Source organism: Labrus mixtus, chromosome 3 (assembly GCF_963584025.1).
Source record: "Labrus mixtus chromosome 3, fLabMix1.1, whole genome shotgun sequence".
In the NCBI taxonomy this organism is placed as follows: domain Eukaryota; kingdom Metazoa; phylum Chordata; class Actinopteri; order Labriformes; family Labridae; genus Labrus; species Labrus mixtus.
The window spans coordinates 16,188,494-16,205,920 of record NC_083614.1 but is presented as its reverse complement, the minus strand read 5'-3'; the positions used below and the strand labels follow the sequence as shown (position 1 = coordinate 16,205,920).

The window sequence follows — 17,427 nt, the reverse complement described above, 5'->3', positions numbered from 1 at the left end:
TTTTATTGTAATAACTTGTGTTGCTGATAGATACAGGTTCTTTGTCCTGCTACAGGCCAGTCCTTAGAGTGTGAATATGATGAGGGGATATTAACAGGAAAAACTGCTGACTTAATATTGTCATTAGAGATAGCTGTATAATCACTTTCTTGTTCTTTCTTTTATTCAATCTTCAACTTGTGTAATTTGTGGAGGGATATCATAGACGTAGGCTACATGTCACAGTCTATGGGAGACATTGAAATGTTTTATTTTGAAAGCGTCGTAGAGCAACTGACAGCAGACTGCAATGACCAATCAAATGTTTCTACTGTACATAGCCTACAATTAGCAACGCCTTTTTTTTCTAATTAGTTACTGAAGGTGAATGTTAAAATGTATGTAAAATGTTAAATCGACTGAAGTGATGTTTTATAAGTAGGCTATACGACTTTACCATACGATTATTTCCCCCCAAATGCTCTTAGATGTAGCAAAGGGTGTGAGTCCCATTGAAACATTTGGTGCTTAACTGGAGCTTGTAAGATTATGTTTATGCTGTTTGAAAGTATCATCTCAATATGGAGGAAAGAGGTCGTCAAGCTACTACTGTGCTGACGCGGGCACTCCTACGCCTTAAGTCGCCCTCTGCCGCTCATTGGTCCATTCAGCATCTTCAGCACCACGCAGCTGAACAGCGACACTCAGCCATGCAGCCTTCATCCGAAGAGGATGCCGAGCGGCATACGCTGCCCTACACGGCTACTGTCACACTGTTTATTTGAAATTTGTCCGCCTTATTGGCCTTGTATCATTAGTCTATAACAGATGTTGACAGTCGCTTTATTTGCAGCTCATTTTCTACCTCCTCTTCATCAGAAACGACCCGCTTGTGTCGTCTAACCCTGCAGGGGGAAGCTGTTTTTCCCGTCAGAGATGCACCCGTGTTTGGTTTGTTTCTCCGGGTTTCCATCACGTCGAGTCGGTAGGCATGACGGACAGTAACGTCGCCCGTCAAGTTACTAGCAGCAGCAGCATCGTCTCATGTACGACAGTGCCGCATCGACGAGTCTCAACGCCCGACCACAGGGTCCCCCTGCCGGCGCCCCGGTGTCCGCCGGTCCCCCGACGCCTCTTATGACATGACAGCTCGGGGAAGGAAGAAGAGGATCAAAGGTTACGGGCTTGGGTCCGAGCAGGAGCGAAGACGGGTCGGATCCTTGAGGAAGGGGCACACGGAAACTCTGCACTGTCTGAGGATCACACCTGCATCAAAGATTCATGTGATACTTTTTTAATCCATGCAGGTTGTTTCTCTTGGGAGATGAGAGTGCGGGGTTAGTCCCAGACCAGCGCCCGTGGAGCTGGTGTATGTTGTCCAGGGGGGACACAGGGGCATTGAATCTGGATTATATCATTGGATCCACCTGTCCCCCGCCCTGAAGCCTCTGACTTGGGCCTACAGAGTGGTAGCAACCACCTTTGCCTTACAGTTTACTCTGATGCACGGCCTCATAGTTCTGGTTCTGGTCCAGTCCCGGTCAGCAGCGCTGCTTCACAGGCCCGTAAGGCTTACTTGGCTGCTCCTGACCATCACCTTCACCTGCACCGCCATGGGCTGCATCCAGAGCATAGCCTGTAACAAGTCCCGGATCAAAAGAGAGAACATCGTGGTGTATGACCTGTCAGCCACCATAGACCATTGCTCTACTGTCATCGAGGAGAACTCGCCTATAGTGTTGCGATACAAGACGCCCTATTTTAAAGCCTCCGCGCGGATTGTGATGCCCCCTATCCCGCGCAATGAGACCTGGGTGGTTGGCTGGATCCAGGCGTGTACACAGATGGAATTTTACAACACCTATGGAGACGTCGGCATGTGAGTTCACACCTCTCTCACCTATGTCCCCATAACACCCCTGTGACGTGTACAGACATAAAAAAAAAGTGCATGCTTGTCCACCCTTGTGCACCACACTGAGCTGCACAGAGGAGCATTTGTGCACGCAGCAGGTTAACTGTGCTTGTCAGCCTCCTTCATTCAGACGCCCACTGGCAGATTCTGTTCCTGTGACTTTGGCACCTATATGGAAAAGCTGCTATTAAGGGAGCTAAACAACAGTTGATACACTCACAGTCAACAGAGACATGTCCTCCCCCACTCCCCCACACCCCCACATCACACACATTATCTGGAGGGCATATGTGAGGGGGTGTTTAATCCGCCTGGGTTTATAGCAAATGAGTGGGTGTAGGGGTGAGAGGATGGGATAGTGTGGTGTGGCATTAGATTGGGCTTAAAGGCACAACATGGACGAGGGCCACCAGATGACAAAAACTGCTGGGCACAACAAAGAGATGATGATAATCCTCTGCTGACACACTGAACCACTAGATATCATTTTCAGGCGGCTGTTGTGGTCTCACTGTAAGCTTGGCGATAAATTATATAGCCTATCCCGTTAGCCTACTTCGTATACCCTGTTCTTTTAAATGACAATTCATAGATTTTTAAACAAATTTTTAAACAATTCTCTATCTAAATTTCAGAAAAAATCTAGATAATAAAACACTATGACTGTAGGCTCATTTTGTTTGTGTTGACCACTGTAGAAAATGTAAGTATGAATGATTCTTCCATTAACTCCTTTAGTATAGTTCTATAAATACAAATTGAAAAACAACAGCACTTTTTCTTCAAGATGACCTCCATACAAATGATTCCTTAAAAAGGTTGGTTAAAGATAAGTTTCTGCTGACCAGAACTTTCTCAGACCCATGGATACTACACTAGAAGAGTAGTCCAGGGAGTGCTGTAAACTACTTCAAGCTTCAGCTACATTGAAAATACAAGTCGGTTAGATCAATTCATTGTTAGTCCATTCATTGTATTTTTTTTGGTTAAAAATAAAACAAAGAATGGCACACAGGTACTCATTGTTCCAGGTCTCATTCTGTCTGTCTAACCTCAGGTCGAGCTGGGAGCTTCCTCAGCTCCGAGAAGGCCTGGTGAGGGCCATCAGTGACTCCGACGGTGTGAGCTACCCCTGGTACGGAAACACAACAGAGACCGTCACCATAGTGGGCCCCACCTCCAAGCCATCCCGCTTCATCGTTAGCATGAATGACAATTTTTACCCCAGCGTCACCTGGGCGGTGCCGGTCAGTGAATCCAACACACCCTTGTTGACGAACATTAAAAGAGACCAGAGCTTCACCACCTGGCTGGTGGCTTTAAACACCACGTCCAGGGAAAAGATCCTGCTTCACACCATCAAGTGGAGGATGAGGGTTGATATCTCTGTGGATCCGTCCCTGCCTCTGGGCTCCAGGGCCAGGCTGGTGGGGCGGGTGCACCAGGACCAGCCGAGGGTGCTGACCCGCATGGAGCCCATCCCTCCTAATGCCATGGGGAGGCCCAACGCCAATGACGCCCAGGTTCTGATGTGGAGGCCAAGGAGAGGGCCTCCACTTGTTGTCATACCACCCAAGTAGAGCAATGAGAGAATCTGTTTGGTGGTTTACTATTTCTGCAGTGCAAACAAAATAATCAGAAGAAAAAAATTAAGGCTGAGACTTAAACTGTCACTGGCATAAATCTTAGTTGCAGTCTTTGGTGTTGAAAATCTTGAGGTGACAATTGCCTTAATTCCAAAACGCTGCCTTTGACGATCTTGAAAGTTTGTTTGTCGCCACTTCTGGTGCTGATGAGCTGTTTGGCCTTCAACTCAACCCAGCACATCTGAGCAAAACTTTGAAAATCTGCCATTAGTGCTGGGATTTAACACAAACTTGTACTGTAGCTACTCAGGCCCAGAAAAAAACAGACCCTGTTTAAGAAGGTTCTTCAGCCTTAATGATGACATAATGCTAGCCTGCTCTGTACTGTACAGTAGAGTGATGTGTAAGAGGCTAACAAAGGAGGGGTAGTAGTATTTATGTGTTAAACAGGACAACACAGCTGCACAGTTTATTTGTAAGGGACAAAGATAAGTTTCATATTAGTGGACATGTTCAAAAATGATATGAGTGTGAGTTTACAGGCATGTGTGCACCTGCTTGTGTGTTTTCTACAATTGAGCCTAAGGGTTGGGTCCTGGCTTGCTGCTTTGTCACACCAGACTGCCTCACATAAACACACATACATGTGGCACTATGCTACAAGGAAGGTAAGTTTTAGGATAACCTAAAAACTGAAAGATTGTCAACATACATGCATCCTCAGAGCTACTTTACGTTTTACATATCCCAGAAAATGTAGACACATGGATTTGGTGACATGCACACAGTTTATGCATTTAGAAGAATCTTAAAAGAAGCCCTGTACTGGGATTTTTCTTTTAGAATCACAAATGTCCAGTTCATCAAAGCTGCAGAGCTTCTCCATCCCTGCCTTTTGAAAGCCATGATGCCTGTGTTGATGACAGCCTTTAAAACAATAATTTTGTCTATACCATGTCCAATGTAACCAGATCTATTGGGTAAAGAAACAAGAATGGTACTGTACAGATCATGAAATTAGTCTGCTTTCATTTGCAAGCAGAGCTTGCAGATTGTAGTAAAAGGGAATTGTATTAATGTGACAAGACTTAAAGAATCAGGTTGTGTGAAGTACAAAAACTTACCTCTTGCAGCATGTAGCCATGCAGATTGTTGGGACTTTATTTGTTGAAGATTTGAGTTGTGTGTCAGTGAAATTTCTGTCTCCCAAACAATACAGTTGAGATGAATGAACTTTTAACACTAGTTACTCTTTTCACTCTAAAACTGCATTTTAACAAGACAGAGTATGGTTTAAACATATTGCTAACTTGTCATTATCAACAATGCGAACACCCTCATGTTTGGTTTATTATCCATATATGCTCATAAGGATGCATGCTATCAGTTATGAGCACATAAGATAATGCAGATGACACTGATGGGAATCTGCATGTTTGCAGTCTTAAACCAAAGCATTTGACAGTGACATACTGTATATCTTTGGGCAACCTTAAGGTTGGGCAAGGAAAGATGTTAGGATGCTGAGTATACATTTAGGGTAACTGACAAATCCTAATTATTTTCCTGCTCCTTGACTAAATGGCACTGAGTGAAACCCAGTTTTAAACAGAACAGATACTTTAAAAGCCTGTGGTGAGACAACAGCTAACATAAGCATTTAAACTTGTATTTTTCAGCCACTTCTTGGCTAACAGTTCCATTATTTGATAAGATTACATTATGGTAGTGTCACTCTTAAGTTACTAGCTAATATGTTAGTCAGGAATATACTGCATGGCTCATGCAAATTTAGCTAGGAACTTACTTCAGAAGTAATGTACAAAGAGCTAGGAAATTTCCTAATGCTAGCGTTAGCTGCTGCTCAATGGTAGCTAATGGGTTAAAATAGGTTGTTTGATGCTAAAATATGGCCCCATATCCATTAATTGTAATCTTTCAGTAACCGAACAACCAAGAAGAAATTGTAAGAACTTTGTGATAAGGTAACAAGTTTTCTAACGTTTACATAACTTAAAACTTGGGAGCAGTTCAGTACAACATTATAGCAGCATCTGAGCTATAGGCCCTGAGAGATACATCAGGGGAAATGGACACTATTTGAATATGGTGAATAGATGGAAATGAAATCTTCCAAAGCTTGAGTATCACAGGTTGCTGTCCATTCATCTACATTGTATTGGACAGAGGCAGACATTTCAGGGGCGGTTGTCTCAAAACCTCAAAATACTAAGTCCAAGTTATCTACGTGGCATGGTATTGATAGAAGTCAAGAAAAGTGTTTTGTTTGTATTTTTGTTGTTGTTGTTGAAGTGATCCTTTAAAGACTGGTGTAGTATTTGGTTTACAGACATGCAGTCTCTCGTGCCATTATGATGTTTGACAAAATGTGTTTTTATGAGGACAAATGAGTGAAATTGAAAACCAGAGTGCAGCTTATAGAATATGAGCATTTCAAAATCATGTTGAATCTGAAAATGTTAATTTTGTATTTTGAGATTGTTCTATATGATGTTTTTCTGTTTGGACACACTCTGAACACATCTGGCCAGTGAAACAGGACGCGCTGAAGTGCTGAGCTGGTCCAGACAAGACAGAGATGAAGAGAGACAGAGGATGTGACCACGTCATCTTACCCATGCTGCTCATTTCTCCTGGTGCAAACCAACGAGCCTTCACACACTCACCTGATCTAGAATGACACAAGCGCTGTGATCAGCTGAAGGAGCGTTGTGCCTCTGTATTGTGCTATAGAGGGAGTACACACTGGATATTTGAAACATGCATATTGTAGCCATGACACAGGAGCATTTTTGAGGCAGACAGCAGCTGACAATCAAGGGAAACATCCGGAGCAGCACTTTTAACTGGAAAAAAAAATAACTAGAAGATCTATATAAGTCTGTGATTTTATTCAGTGGTTTGGAGCTTTTTTAGGCTGAAACAAAGGGAAAAACTCTTTTTCACGTTGCCCAGTTTAAAATAAATTGTCGGCAAAAAAAAAAAAAGAATTTATTATTGACCCATGAGGCCACACAGTCTGTCTGTATATGAGGACCTCATGTGTGTGTTACAAAAACAGATGTGCCTGAGGAGTGGTGGGTAGAGCAACACACAGCCCCTCATGAGGAGCGAGTCATTTATCCTACTCGTTCTGCTGATTGACTGGAGTTTAATGCAGTTATGGGTTTCAAATGGCTGGGTAATGGTGTTTTACAGTGTCATGATATAAAGACATGAATCCCTGACGTCCTTTCTCTCAGACTGTCTGGCTTTTGCATGCAGTGTTTTTAAACTCATTAAAACAAATGCCAGAAATATCAGTGTGAATTCATTCCTATTATGTAGTTTGCAGTTCTACAGCGCTGTGCCAAGTACTAAATTAGATTAGAGGTAGATGTGTTGTTGTGCTTAAACTTATTCAAGGATCAGATGTAGGGGGATACAATGTTGAAAGAATGACAGGTTGCTAGGACAGTTCATGAATTAGAAATGATTAGGAGAAGAATATGTTACTGCAGTCTGAGTTGAGTTTCTCAGCAAGCCAGGGCCTGACAGGACATACACAATAAACGCAACACAAAAACACATTCAGAACGTTTTTCTTCCTTTTATAAAATATTCAAATATTGGATATTAAAACAATTAAGTTCTTAATTATACCCGCTTTATCACCAAAACCTTTGCTCTAAAGGAAAAACATTAGTAATCACACAATGCAAGGATTCTTTCTATATGAGAAATGCCTGACGGATGTCTCATGTAATCAGAATCTAGAAATCAGAATCAGCCCGATCAGATTTAGCTGGGCCATATTCAATTGTTTAATTATTTTATCAAAAAATTTAAATTATTTATTTCTGCATGAGACCATAACATAATGAGTTGGATGATTAACACCAATGGCTTTGAAAATTTGTTATTTCCTAATGAATGAATAAATAAGTCACAAGGACAATTCATTTGGATTTAAAGATGAAATGGTGCCATTATTTACACCCAAGAGTAACATAAAGTTTTACTAAATATTTTTGACCATGTAATGAACATTTAAACAAAATAAAAAAAAAAACATGTTCCAAATGAACCCCTGGAAAAGTAGAGAGCAGTATTTCTGACTTGAAGTAACATTTTCCTTTAAACCCAGATTAGTTTTAATCATAAAACTCCACCAGATACAGAGACCAGACTCATTCAGTAAAACATATCTGTCACTGAGACACACACTTATCAAAGACGTCCAAGTGATTATATGTTGCCTGGCAACAGAACACATTTCCAAAAATAGCTGAAACAAATGCAACATGAGAGCCATCATTAAGGGCACAATACCTTATGGTCATTATGAACTCTATATAACCAGACTGAAGGCTCCTGGTGCATTGAGTTTTGACTTCCAGGAAGAGATTCATCTTAAGAGTACAAATCTTCCCTCTTTAGCATGGTCTTGATCGTGTAATGTTCACAGCTTTAGAGTATGTAATGGATTGAAGGGCTCATTACTGAGAGGAACAATTGTGCTTTCAGAGCTCAGAGTGGAACAAGAAAGACTCAGAACCATAAATACTGCAACTCTAAGGTGAACTAGCCAACAGTGTGGGCATATTTCCCCACAGTGAAATGTTTTTAAATAACATGTCCTGCCTGTCTGCCTCTTTTGTCCACTACAGTACAGGTACGATTGATGTGGCATTTACAATGGCAGTCAATTGGGTTCTGAAAAAAACAAAAAAACAATCAGTAGGTCCCGACCAGAAAACCTCTCCAGATGTGGAGCTGTGGCAGCTAGGATTATCTCAATGGCGGCAATTATAGGAAAATGAGAAACACAATCCTATTGCCAGTTTTCTTTTCTCATTGGTTATCCTTCTTAACGGAGGCACTATTGGTGTGTGAGACCAATCACAGCACTAATCTTGCTTATTTTATTAGCCTTCTTTTTCATTCTCCCTGTTAACAGTCTGCTTACCGCCTCCCCTCCTACTCCCCTGCTCTCTGTTAGTGATCAAAGTATACAATAAAGACCTTTCCCCTTCTTTCTCTCCAGTTCTCTGTCCTCCTTTCCCCTCCACGTCTTGACGCCTCATCAGGACCTCCTCCTGCTGCTGCTGTAGTGTAAGCTGTGAAAGTCCTACGCCCTGCTGGGGTTGGAGGACGGCTTGAATTCGTAGCCGTACAGGAAAGTGGCCATGATAACGAAAATGGCCCCCAGGAAGAACATGCTGTGGAAGACAGAAGACAAAACGGTCAGGTAAAGAAATAATGATTATGCGACAGAAATACCAAACATTCAGAAAAGAGTGAGAGACGTAAGGTCTTATTTATTTCTACCCGGAAGGGTCGAAGTCCTGAAGCAAAAAGTATGATATCAGTGTTGACAGGATGATGGAGAGCGACGTAGCAAAGCCCTTGAGGATGTTGTCTGCATACTTGATGACCGCTGCAATGACCAGACCCCCAAGCGCCTGGAGAAACAACAAACACACAGACACAGATGGACTGAGGCATGACCTGTACTGGCCCACAGAGAGTTTGCTCCAAGAAATAAAAAGCCTGTGCTGTGAGAACTGATTATGTATTGAACATTTTTGATGGGAAACGTGTTGAATCTGTAGAGTGGGCGTTACCTGCAGTGCGACAACAGTCCAGGTGATTGTGTTGTATCCCTGGAACATTCCTGACTCCCTCACCCTCTCGCCATCGTAGGCCAGCATCCCGAAGAGTCCAAACACCAGGCCGAACATACCTGGGAAAATACACCGAAGTAAATGACTGAGCAGAAACTTGGATAAATGTTGCCCCAAAGGTTGTTTTTCTTTTAATATAGGTATGAAATTAAGTCAAAAGAACTAGAGAAGGGAAACACATTTGTCAGGGGTTATTCAAAATAAAGTCAAGATTAGTCCTTCCAAAACTTTAAAGAAAATGTAGCTAAGTACAGAGACAAAAAGAAAGCGATAATTCTGAGGGAGGTGGAGACAAGCCCAGAAGTGCTGACAATAAGGAAACTAGCATGTTGATATTCACCAGGAAAGTTTTTTGCATGTTTATATTCTACAATTTGTTATTGCTTTAGTCCTGAAATAGTTAAACAAATTACCATCAAACGCTAATTTAAGGTTTACACTTCTACATATTAATTAATAATGAAAAAAGCATGAATTTGTGAATTTTAAACATGCTGAAAGTTGGATTCTTTTGTTACTTTTTGGCGAAGCTAGCTGTTTCCAGAGCACTTTCCTGGATCAAGCTTCATATTAATGATGTGAGATGTATCAATAGGGCTTTTCAGATTTTGTTATTGCAAAAGCGCCTTAACTAAGCTCAGCCATTATTTAGTCTATTTTACGTTCATACTGATTCTGCAATGGCGTGATATCTTTTTCCCAGTCTGTGAATTCACCCTGCGTTTCGACGTTGCGGAGCAAGGCACAGCGGGAGCTCCACATAAACACAGAGTCACACACAGCACTGTGTCCCCCGCTGCTGGTTCAGCTGATCCCGCCTCTGTAACTACCTCTGAAGATGGTACAGAGAGGCGATCACTTCGTCCCTCCATTACGCCTCTGCAACCTTGTTGAAGGTAAAACACCACATGGATCTAAATATGGTGCATTGAAACAGCAGCCTGAAAAGGACTAAAGTTACCATCAAAATTTAGCAAATAAGATGTTTGTTTTTTTTTCTTTCAGAAAAATAAAACTATTCCTTATTTGTCTTGCCAAGATGCATACAAAATACTTGGCATTTTCTTCAATTTTCCCTAGTATTATTTTCATATTTCGTAGTATTGTTTTCATTGTGACTTTGCACTCATTTTAAATCTTGTGGAAAATGCTCACTAGATCTCTGAGCCCAAAGTGACATCTCCAGAGTGTTTCTTTTGTCATATCAGCAGCCCAAAAATATTTAAGAATTCAATCAAATTGAGATATAGCATGCATACTCCAACAAAAATATTTTTAAATTCTTGGTCAATAAATCCATAATTTTTCCAGTATTTCCTCAGTTCCCTCATTTCACATTACTTGTCTCTGTTTGAAGACCACCGACAGCAGCAACGAATAAAAACATTTACTTCTCGACTCCTATTTGCAGATCTCCAGAATATAATGCAGGTGAAAAAGCTACAATCTCACATCGGGAATCACAGAAGACTTAACACATGGCTCACATGCTCCAGGGTAAAAATAAACTAGACAGGAACATTCATCTCTGCTGAAACATGTCAGAGGTAAAAGCCCAGCTGGCTCTCTAAGGAGAGAACTGTGCACACAGACATACTGTTAGTTTACCTCAGAAACATGGAGGTAGAGCCTTTTTCATCTGTTTTCAATGAAACTCTAAAGAGGGTTTCTTTGAGAGTTGATGTGCTTTTATAAATTCTGTAAACTTCAACTTTACTTTGCAGTGTATTGAATCAAACTATTAGTTTAAATTGTGGAGTGTTTAAGCCCGATTGATTAATGATTGATTGATTGGATTGATTGGAACTGACCGAGCTGGATGTTGCGAACCCAGACGCTCTGTTTGCTCTCCTTGAGGATCTTCTCAAAGTAGACCCCAGCGAACCCACTGGAGCAGCACGCCACCAGCACAGCTCCCACGCCCACAACCTGGGAGCCTGCAGAGAGGGCCTCCTTCTCTGGGGCCTTTTCAGACTCTGAGGGCCACTGCAAATACAAGAGAAACACTAGGATTACAACAAACCTCCACCTTTTAAATGAACCCTTGATCTTAACTGCAGTAAAAGAACAATCACTTGCTAGAACTTAAGTTAAATAACAAAAAAAAACAGTTTTTGGTCATAAATGAAGCCCATTGGTTTAAAAAGAGAACAACACTAAGCTGTTACTGGTTACATGTGTCTTTTAAGAGATGATTTAACCAACGGCCTCGCAAAGAAATGGACTATGGACTAGCACATAACTCAGAATGACAACTTGTTTGTACACAAAGATTTGTACAAATCAAACAAATGTAACACCATGTGAGGATCAGGGACAGTTTTCACCATGAAAGAAAGGGATGTCTTCTTTTTGGACAATGGCCTTTCAATCATAATGAAACCCTGTTAAATTAGCCTAAACTCTCCTCTTTCATCCTGACCCCGTGAAGACATGACCAGGTAAAGTATGTGAAGCTCTTGTAGAAGTTACCGGACAGAGTAACCCTGATGGGTTTAATGCCCCCACTTGGTATCTCATTTCGGGACACTGCAATGAATAATTGTTTGTATACAAGTATACAACAATACTACAATCGTGTTCTTAGTATGACATGAACTCTCTCTCTCATGGTTAACAGAGAAAGTCTCTGAATCCAGAATACTGGATACATGAAATTCATACAGAGGCATCTGCACATGTTTTCCGAGCAGTAAAAATGCTGCAGAGAGAGTTCACGTGCTATGTGCTGCAGTAAGCAGGAAAATGAGACTTAATGCAAAAAAAAAAACAAAGGAACAAAAAAAAGTGATGATCTCTGGTTGTGCACAGTAAGAACAAATGAAAAGTATTGAAGCTGCACTTTTCCTTGGATAGAGACAAAAATAACAGAACAAGTTAGAAAAAAAATCCTGAAAGAAATTGGAACATGAATATATTTGTTTTCACCTCTATGTGTATTTATTTTTTTAATGCTAAACAGGCCAATTATTTTTTTAGCAGATTCATGTTAGGTTTTCAGCTGGTTTACTTCTTAGTGGGTGATACTGTTTGCAAACACAACAGTTGCTGTGGATTTGTGTGATACATCCTTTTTTTGGTTACACTGTTAAAGAGTTAACATCTGCACCGGTCTGATCCTGCAGGTTTATCAAGGTGTTTCTTCATGTTCCCGAGCCTCATTGTGCTTCTGTCTGACGCTCCGCCAGCATTAAGAACACATCTGGTGTAATACTGACGGACTGCCACTTCCTTTGTTTTACCAAGGAGGGGGAGGAGGAGGAGGAGGGGGAGGAGGAGGAGGAGGAGGAAGCGACATCACAACTGTCAACTCCTAATCCTTTATTAGCACATCCTGTTGAACCACTGGCAGACAGTATTTATTTAGGGTTGTGGCAACATCTAATTTTTTTTGTTTTATTTATTTAACCTTTGGTCAACACCAAGTTTCTTTTCTAGATTACATCAACATTCAAGAGGCAAATTCAATTAAACAGAAGATTTCATGGCTAAATAAAGTGACACTTTCAGATCGGCCCTTTTTTTTTCTTCCTGAAGTTGTATGCCTGTGTTTGGTGTTTGATTTTTTTAAGGTCTCTATATTTGTTGACATTTTGTATCACAACAAACCTGCCAAACTTAACACAAGTGGACCATTAAGAGTTTGAAAGTAATTTTGGTGGCTGCAATATCAAAGTGAACTAAATTTCTCCTTCCACATGTGATGAATTCAAACAAAAACTCTCCACAAATTGACCTCCGTCTATCTCCATTCTTGCCTTTTTGTAGACTGCACTCTGTTTGGCCTGACTGCTGATCTGTTTATTCTGTTACCTCCCCGAATTCCTGCCTTAGGTTTGTCTAGGAAAGTAATTCATACAGATATTTTTTTTAAAGGTGCTATATAAATAAAGTGGTTATTATTATGATTGTGATTATGTCAGTACCTATTTCACAGAAGCTAAAGGCAGGGTTGGTAATTTTCTCCAGATACACTTTTTAAGATTTTGGTTAAAATCGTCTTTAGGTTCTGACAGACATTAATAACTCACGTTCTCTGGAAAAGGAATAAAGAAAATCTGTCATCTGTAGCAGTTGTAAGCCTGTAAAAGCTTTGACCAATGTCTGCCACGAGGTCCCAATCTGATGAACCAATCACGCCTCCCTGTCTCCCTGCTCGTTCTCTACCTCTTGCGTGCACGAGCCCACACTCAAAGCATGAGCTGAGGTCCGCTTCTGGACCAACAGCGCCTGTGCATGTAAGTGAGGGGCGTGGCTTTTGAGGGAGCACAGAGGGGAGGGGGTGGGTGCAGACGGAGCACTGAGGGAATGCTACTTTCCAAACCATGCTAGTTTTTTTAAATGACCAACCCTGCCTTCAATCACAAAGAATTGTTCTGCTAGAAAGGCTTCAGAGATGCTGAAAGTGCCGCAAGGACAGAACTAGTGGTTCAACCGCACATCTACTAAGCTCTATTAAAACATACATGTGCTATTCTAAAAGTCAACAAGTGATTTATTTTGATCAAAGAGTGCAATACTAAAAGCTTAAGATCGGTAAAATCAGGGCTTGCTGTTTAATCGGAATATTACTATATTGCACTTTTATTTAATATTGTATTTCTACCTATTGTGTTGTATCATGGCCCCGGAGAAACAAAACTGAATTTCACTTAAGGTTGACATGACAATAAGGAAACCTGAAATTTGAATGATCCTGTTCATACAGATGTCTATGCAGGCTTTAGCCTCTATATTTCCATTGAATAATGATTTAAAAACGAAATGTTCATTCTGTCAGATTATGAGGCTAGTAAAAAAAAGCCTAAACTATTTTAATAATGTGTTGCTATGTAGATATCAGAAAATGTGGTACCACAAAAAACTCATGGCTTCACAAGCATTAAGAGTACTTTGGGCAATAACTGGCTCTATGTTTCTACTATCTTCTATTTCTAAAGATGGAGAAGAGAACCACGTGATTTCCATCACCACAAGTTATGAAAATACATGAAGCTGTACTGCACCTGCACAAGAGCCACTCCGGCCATAAGAATAAGTAATGAGAGCCACTGATAGATGCCCAGTCTGCGGCCCAGCATGGACACAGAGAACAGCGCTGTGGTCAGGATCTTTAGCTGGTATGTCACCTGATGGAGAAAAAGTGTCAGGAGTTACATAATCCATGAACAAATGACCAAATGGGTCAACAAGACAGATAAGCTCCTTTGTGTTAAACACTCAGTCATGTTTTGAATCATTCAGGTTTGGATGATCTCCTCTTAGATCTTCTGTACCTGGTAGGTGGCTGCATCCAGGTTGGACAGTGCAACATACAGCAGGTTGTTCTGAAGGGTGTAGATCCCTGAGGGGATGGCCAGCTTCAGTGTTTCTATAGGTTTATGGGCAATTTCCTGACGAAGGACACTGTTGAGAGCTCGCACACTGTACTCTGAGAAGTGAAAAGTAGGACAAGAGCAACCTGAATAACCTTGATTCAAATGTTGATTTAGTCTTTTTTAAATATGTTAGGCAAAAAACTCTCATCCAACATATCTGTATGATTTGTTTAAAACAATCCTGCACCATTACTGCCATGACTCATCAGATTTAAAGGGATACTTCACCCGTTGAAACATGAATCTGTATTGACATTGGGTCATAGATGTAGTAGAATTGTGAAATACATTTTGAAGTTGGTGCCTTCTTGGCCGTGAAAAGGCAGAAAGTGTCTTTTTGGCTCATGTGGATGAAAGACACCAAATCCCAGAAGCCACACCACCGCAGGCCACTTCTACTAAGGTCCTCTAGTTCAGAATCAGAAATACTTTATTAATCCCAGAGGGAAATTCGATCGTTACAGTTTCTCCAAAATATACAGTATAGCAGTAGAAATATAGTAATAAAAACATTTACAGACAAATTTACTTCAACACATAAGGCTGTTTCCTCAACAGATTCAGAGATTTCTTCTAGAATTGATCTTGGAAATTCCTGGCAGAAAACAGACTCTATGTCTGTGTCCATAGGCAAACAGTGAGAACACCGACACTACCAGTCCGCCTCAGCTCGGCGGCGGCAATATAGTAATATAGCCAACAGGCCGGTCTTGTGTCGCGGCAAGCTCACGGTGGCCGGGCTCGCGGCGGCCAAAACACAAGACCGGCCTGTCGGCAGCAGCCGTCTCGCCGCTATATTTATATTTTTTCGCCATTATCAGCTTTCTCCATAGAGCCTGTTGGCAAAGCTACCAAGCAATATGATGGACGTTAAGTTTCGATTCTGGGAGTGAGGTCCCACCCACTGATCTGTGATTGGTCTGTAGCTTCAGTGGTCTAAAACATGAGGAACTAGCGTTGTAGTTTCACCACCGCTAACCGCAACAGCTTCCAGTGACGCAAAAATCGTCATTTTGCGTCACTGGAAGCTCCTTTTCAGACTTAGAAATACAAAGATTTCCCATCTCGGTGGAAAATGAGGGCGGGATGCACGACCATTCAAAAATACTACCAGGTTTCTAATGATACAAAGCTTAAATGCAGATGAGTGAAGTATCCCTTTAAGAATTGGTCGGTCTCTTCAAATCATGTCTATGTTTCGATAAGGACTATACTTTTATTGGGAGTTTAAACGATTATTCAGTTCTTGTGATTACAACACTGCTCACAAGCCTTCAATGTGAGGCTCTGCAGCTTTAAGCCACATGTGCATCGTGTCAATGTGCACTCACTGTGCTCCTTCAAGACGAGCAGCACACAGGTGAAGATCTTCATGACCTCGGCCACCACCACAGCTGAGGAGGCCAGGTACCGCGGGCCCTCGGCCTGCAGGGTGCGGGAGTACCGCATGGTGAGCACCAGGGAGGTGGTCTGGAACACCAGCACGCCCAGGGACAGGTACTTCAGGCGGGACGACGCCATGACCACTCACCTGTTGGAAGCTACAGGTAAAGGTAGAGCTACAGTAAAGGGAAAAAATACGAAATTACATTTACAATAACTCTAGGTGCTGTTGTGATATAATAAAGGAGGTTAATAAAGATTCAACAAAAGTAGTTTTATACTCACAAAGTAAACACTGCTCTCCTTTGTAACCTTACTTCAATGGCGCTGTGAAAACAACTCTTCAAAAAGTAAAACCTTTAAGAGTGAACCCCCCCAGTCTTCTCTGTTATCGACACTTCTCTCTTCTTTTCTCTCTCAGACTCTCGGACACTCGGACCAGGTACTGGGGGCTCAACCCAGCTGTCAAAACAGGACCACTTCAAATCCTGGCGTCCACTGACCCTCTCTGGATCTCAACCATCCGCTGATATCGTCACATTATCTTCTCACGGTTTCCCCTCCGGCTGCCCCATCATTAAGAGTCATTACGGGTTGATTTACCGTTAGAAATGAAAGAAGAAGAAAAAAGTCTACCAAGTGGAAACAAATGCATGCACGAAAAAGATCCTGGTTGACTTCCGTGTACATGTTTCTTCCTCGTCCCTGCGTCAAGGCTTCCGGTGCTAACCAGCGCCCCCTGCTGATCTGACGACAAACTGTGAAAACCTTACACCCAGTAGCCTACCCTATAAAAAGATTATATTATTTATATTATAAGGCTCTGGTTACACCTACATGAATGGCAGTAAATGGAAAAGATAAGGGATATTATATAATATAATATGATTTTAAAGTACTGTTTAACGGCCCCAAACCAATAACCATGTGACGTAAACATATAAATGAGGACTTTTCTGAACAGGGATCAGCATCATAAGATTCTAAACTAATTTGAAGGTGTACATGACTGTCTCTTCAGTCTCTCTCCTTCAAACTGGACAAACGACTCCCTACTGGTATGAGAAGTGTCATAAACTGTCACCACATACCTGAAGTGTGTATGAACTGTGTTACCTGACGGGGATCTTTATTTTTTTTAAGTATTTCTCAGTTGGCGTTCATAGCTCTAATGTGGTGGTACAGTACAGTGGCCGACTGGCCGTTGTTGTAAAAAGAAGAAAAGACACTAGAATACTTGAATAGGCTATATTCTGAAAAACAGGGTTATCAATCAATCAATTTTTATTTGTATAGCGTCAACTCAAAGCAGGTGTTATCTCGAGACACTTTACAAGAAGCAGGTAAAATACCTTACTCTTTGTCTGTTAACATTACAAAAGAGCAGGTAAAAAGACCTTACTCATTGTTATGTTACAAAAAGCAGGTAAAAGACCTTACTCATTGTTATGTTACAAAAAGCAGGTAAAAGACCTTACTTATTGCTATGTTACAAAGAT

The 17,427-nt window shown here is 41.4% G+C and overlaps 2 protein-coding genes across 2 annotated transcripts; one reads left to right on the top strand and one right to left on the bottom strand.

The window, feature by feature from the left end:
* The first annotated feature begins 74 nt into the window (after positions 1-74).
* fam78bb (family with sequence similarity 78 member Bb) lies at positions 75-4,758 on the top strand. The gene is made up of 2 exons (XM_061033299.1): positions 75-1,858; positions 2,952-4,758. Exons 1-2 carry the CDS (start codon positions 1,482-1,484, stop codon positions 3,472-3,474), a joined length of 900 nt encoding a protein of 299 aa, XP_060889282.1. The 5' UTR covers positions 75-1,481; the 3' UTR covers positions 3,475-4,758.
* Positions 4,759-7,074: 2,316 nt separating this feature from the next.
* Positions 7,075-16,645, bottom strand: slc35a3a (solute carrier family 35 member A3a). The gene is made up of 8 exons (XM_061033298.1): positions 16,214-16,645; positions 15,877-16,104; positions 14,444-14,598; positions 14,174-14,296; positions 10,979-11,153; positions 9,108-9,226; positions 8,812-8,945; positions 7,075-8,702 (listed from the first exon to the last, which is right to left on the bottom strand). Exons 2-8 carry the CDS (start codon positions 16,064-16,066, stop codon positions 8,612-8,614), a joined length of 987 nt encoding a protein of 328 aa, XP_060889281.1. The 5' UTR covers positions 16,067-16,104; positions 16,214-16,645; the 3' UTR covers positions 7,075-8,611.
* Positions 16,646-17,427: the final 782 nt, after the last annotated feature.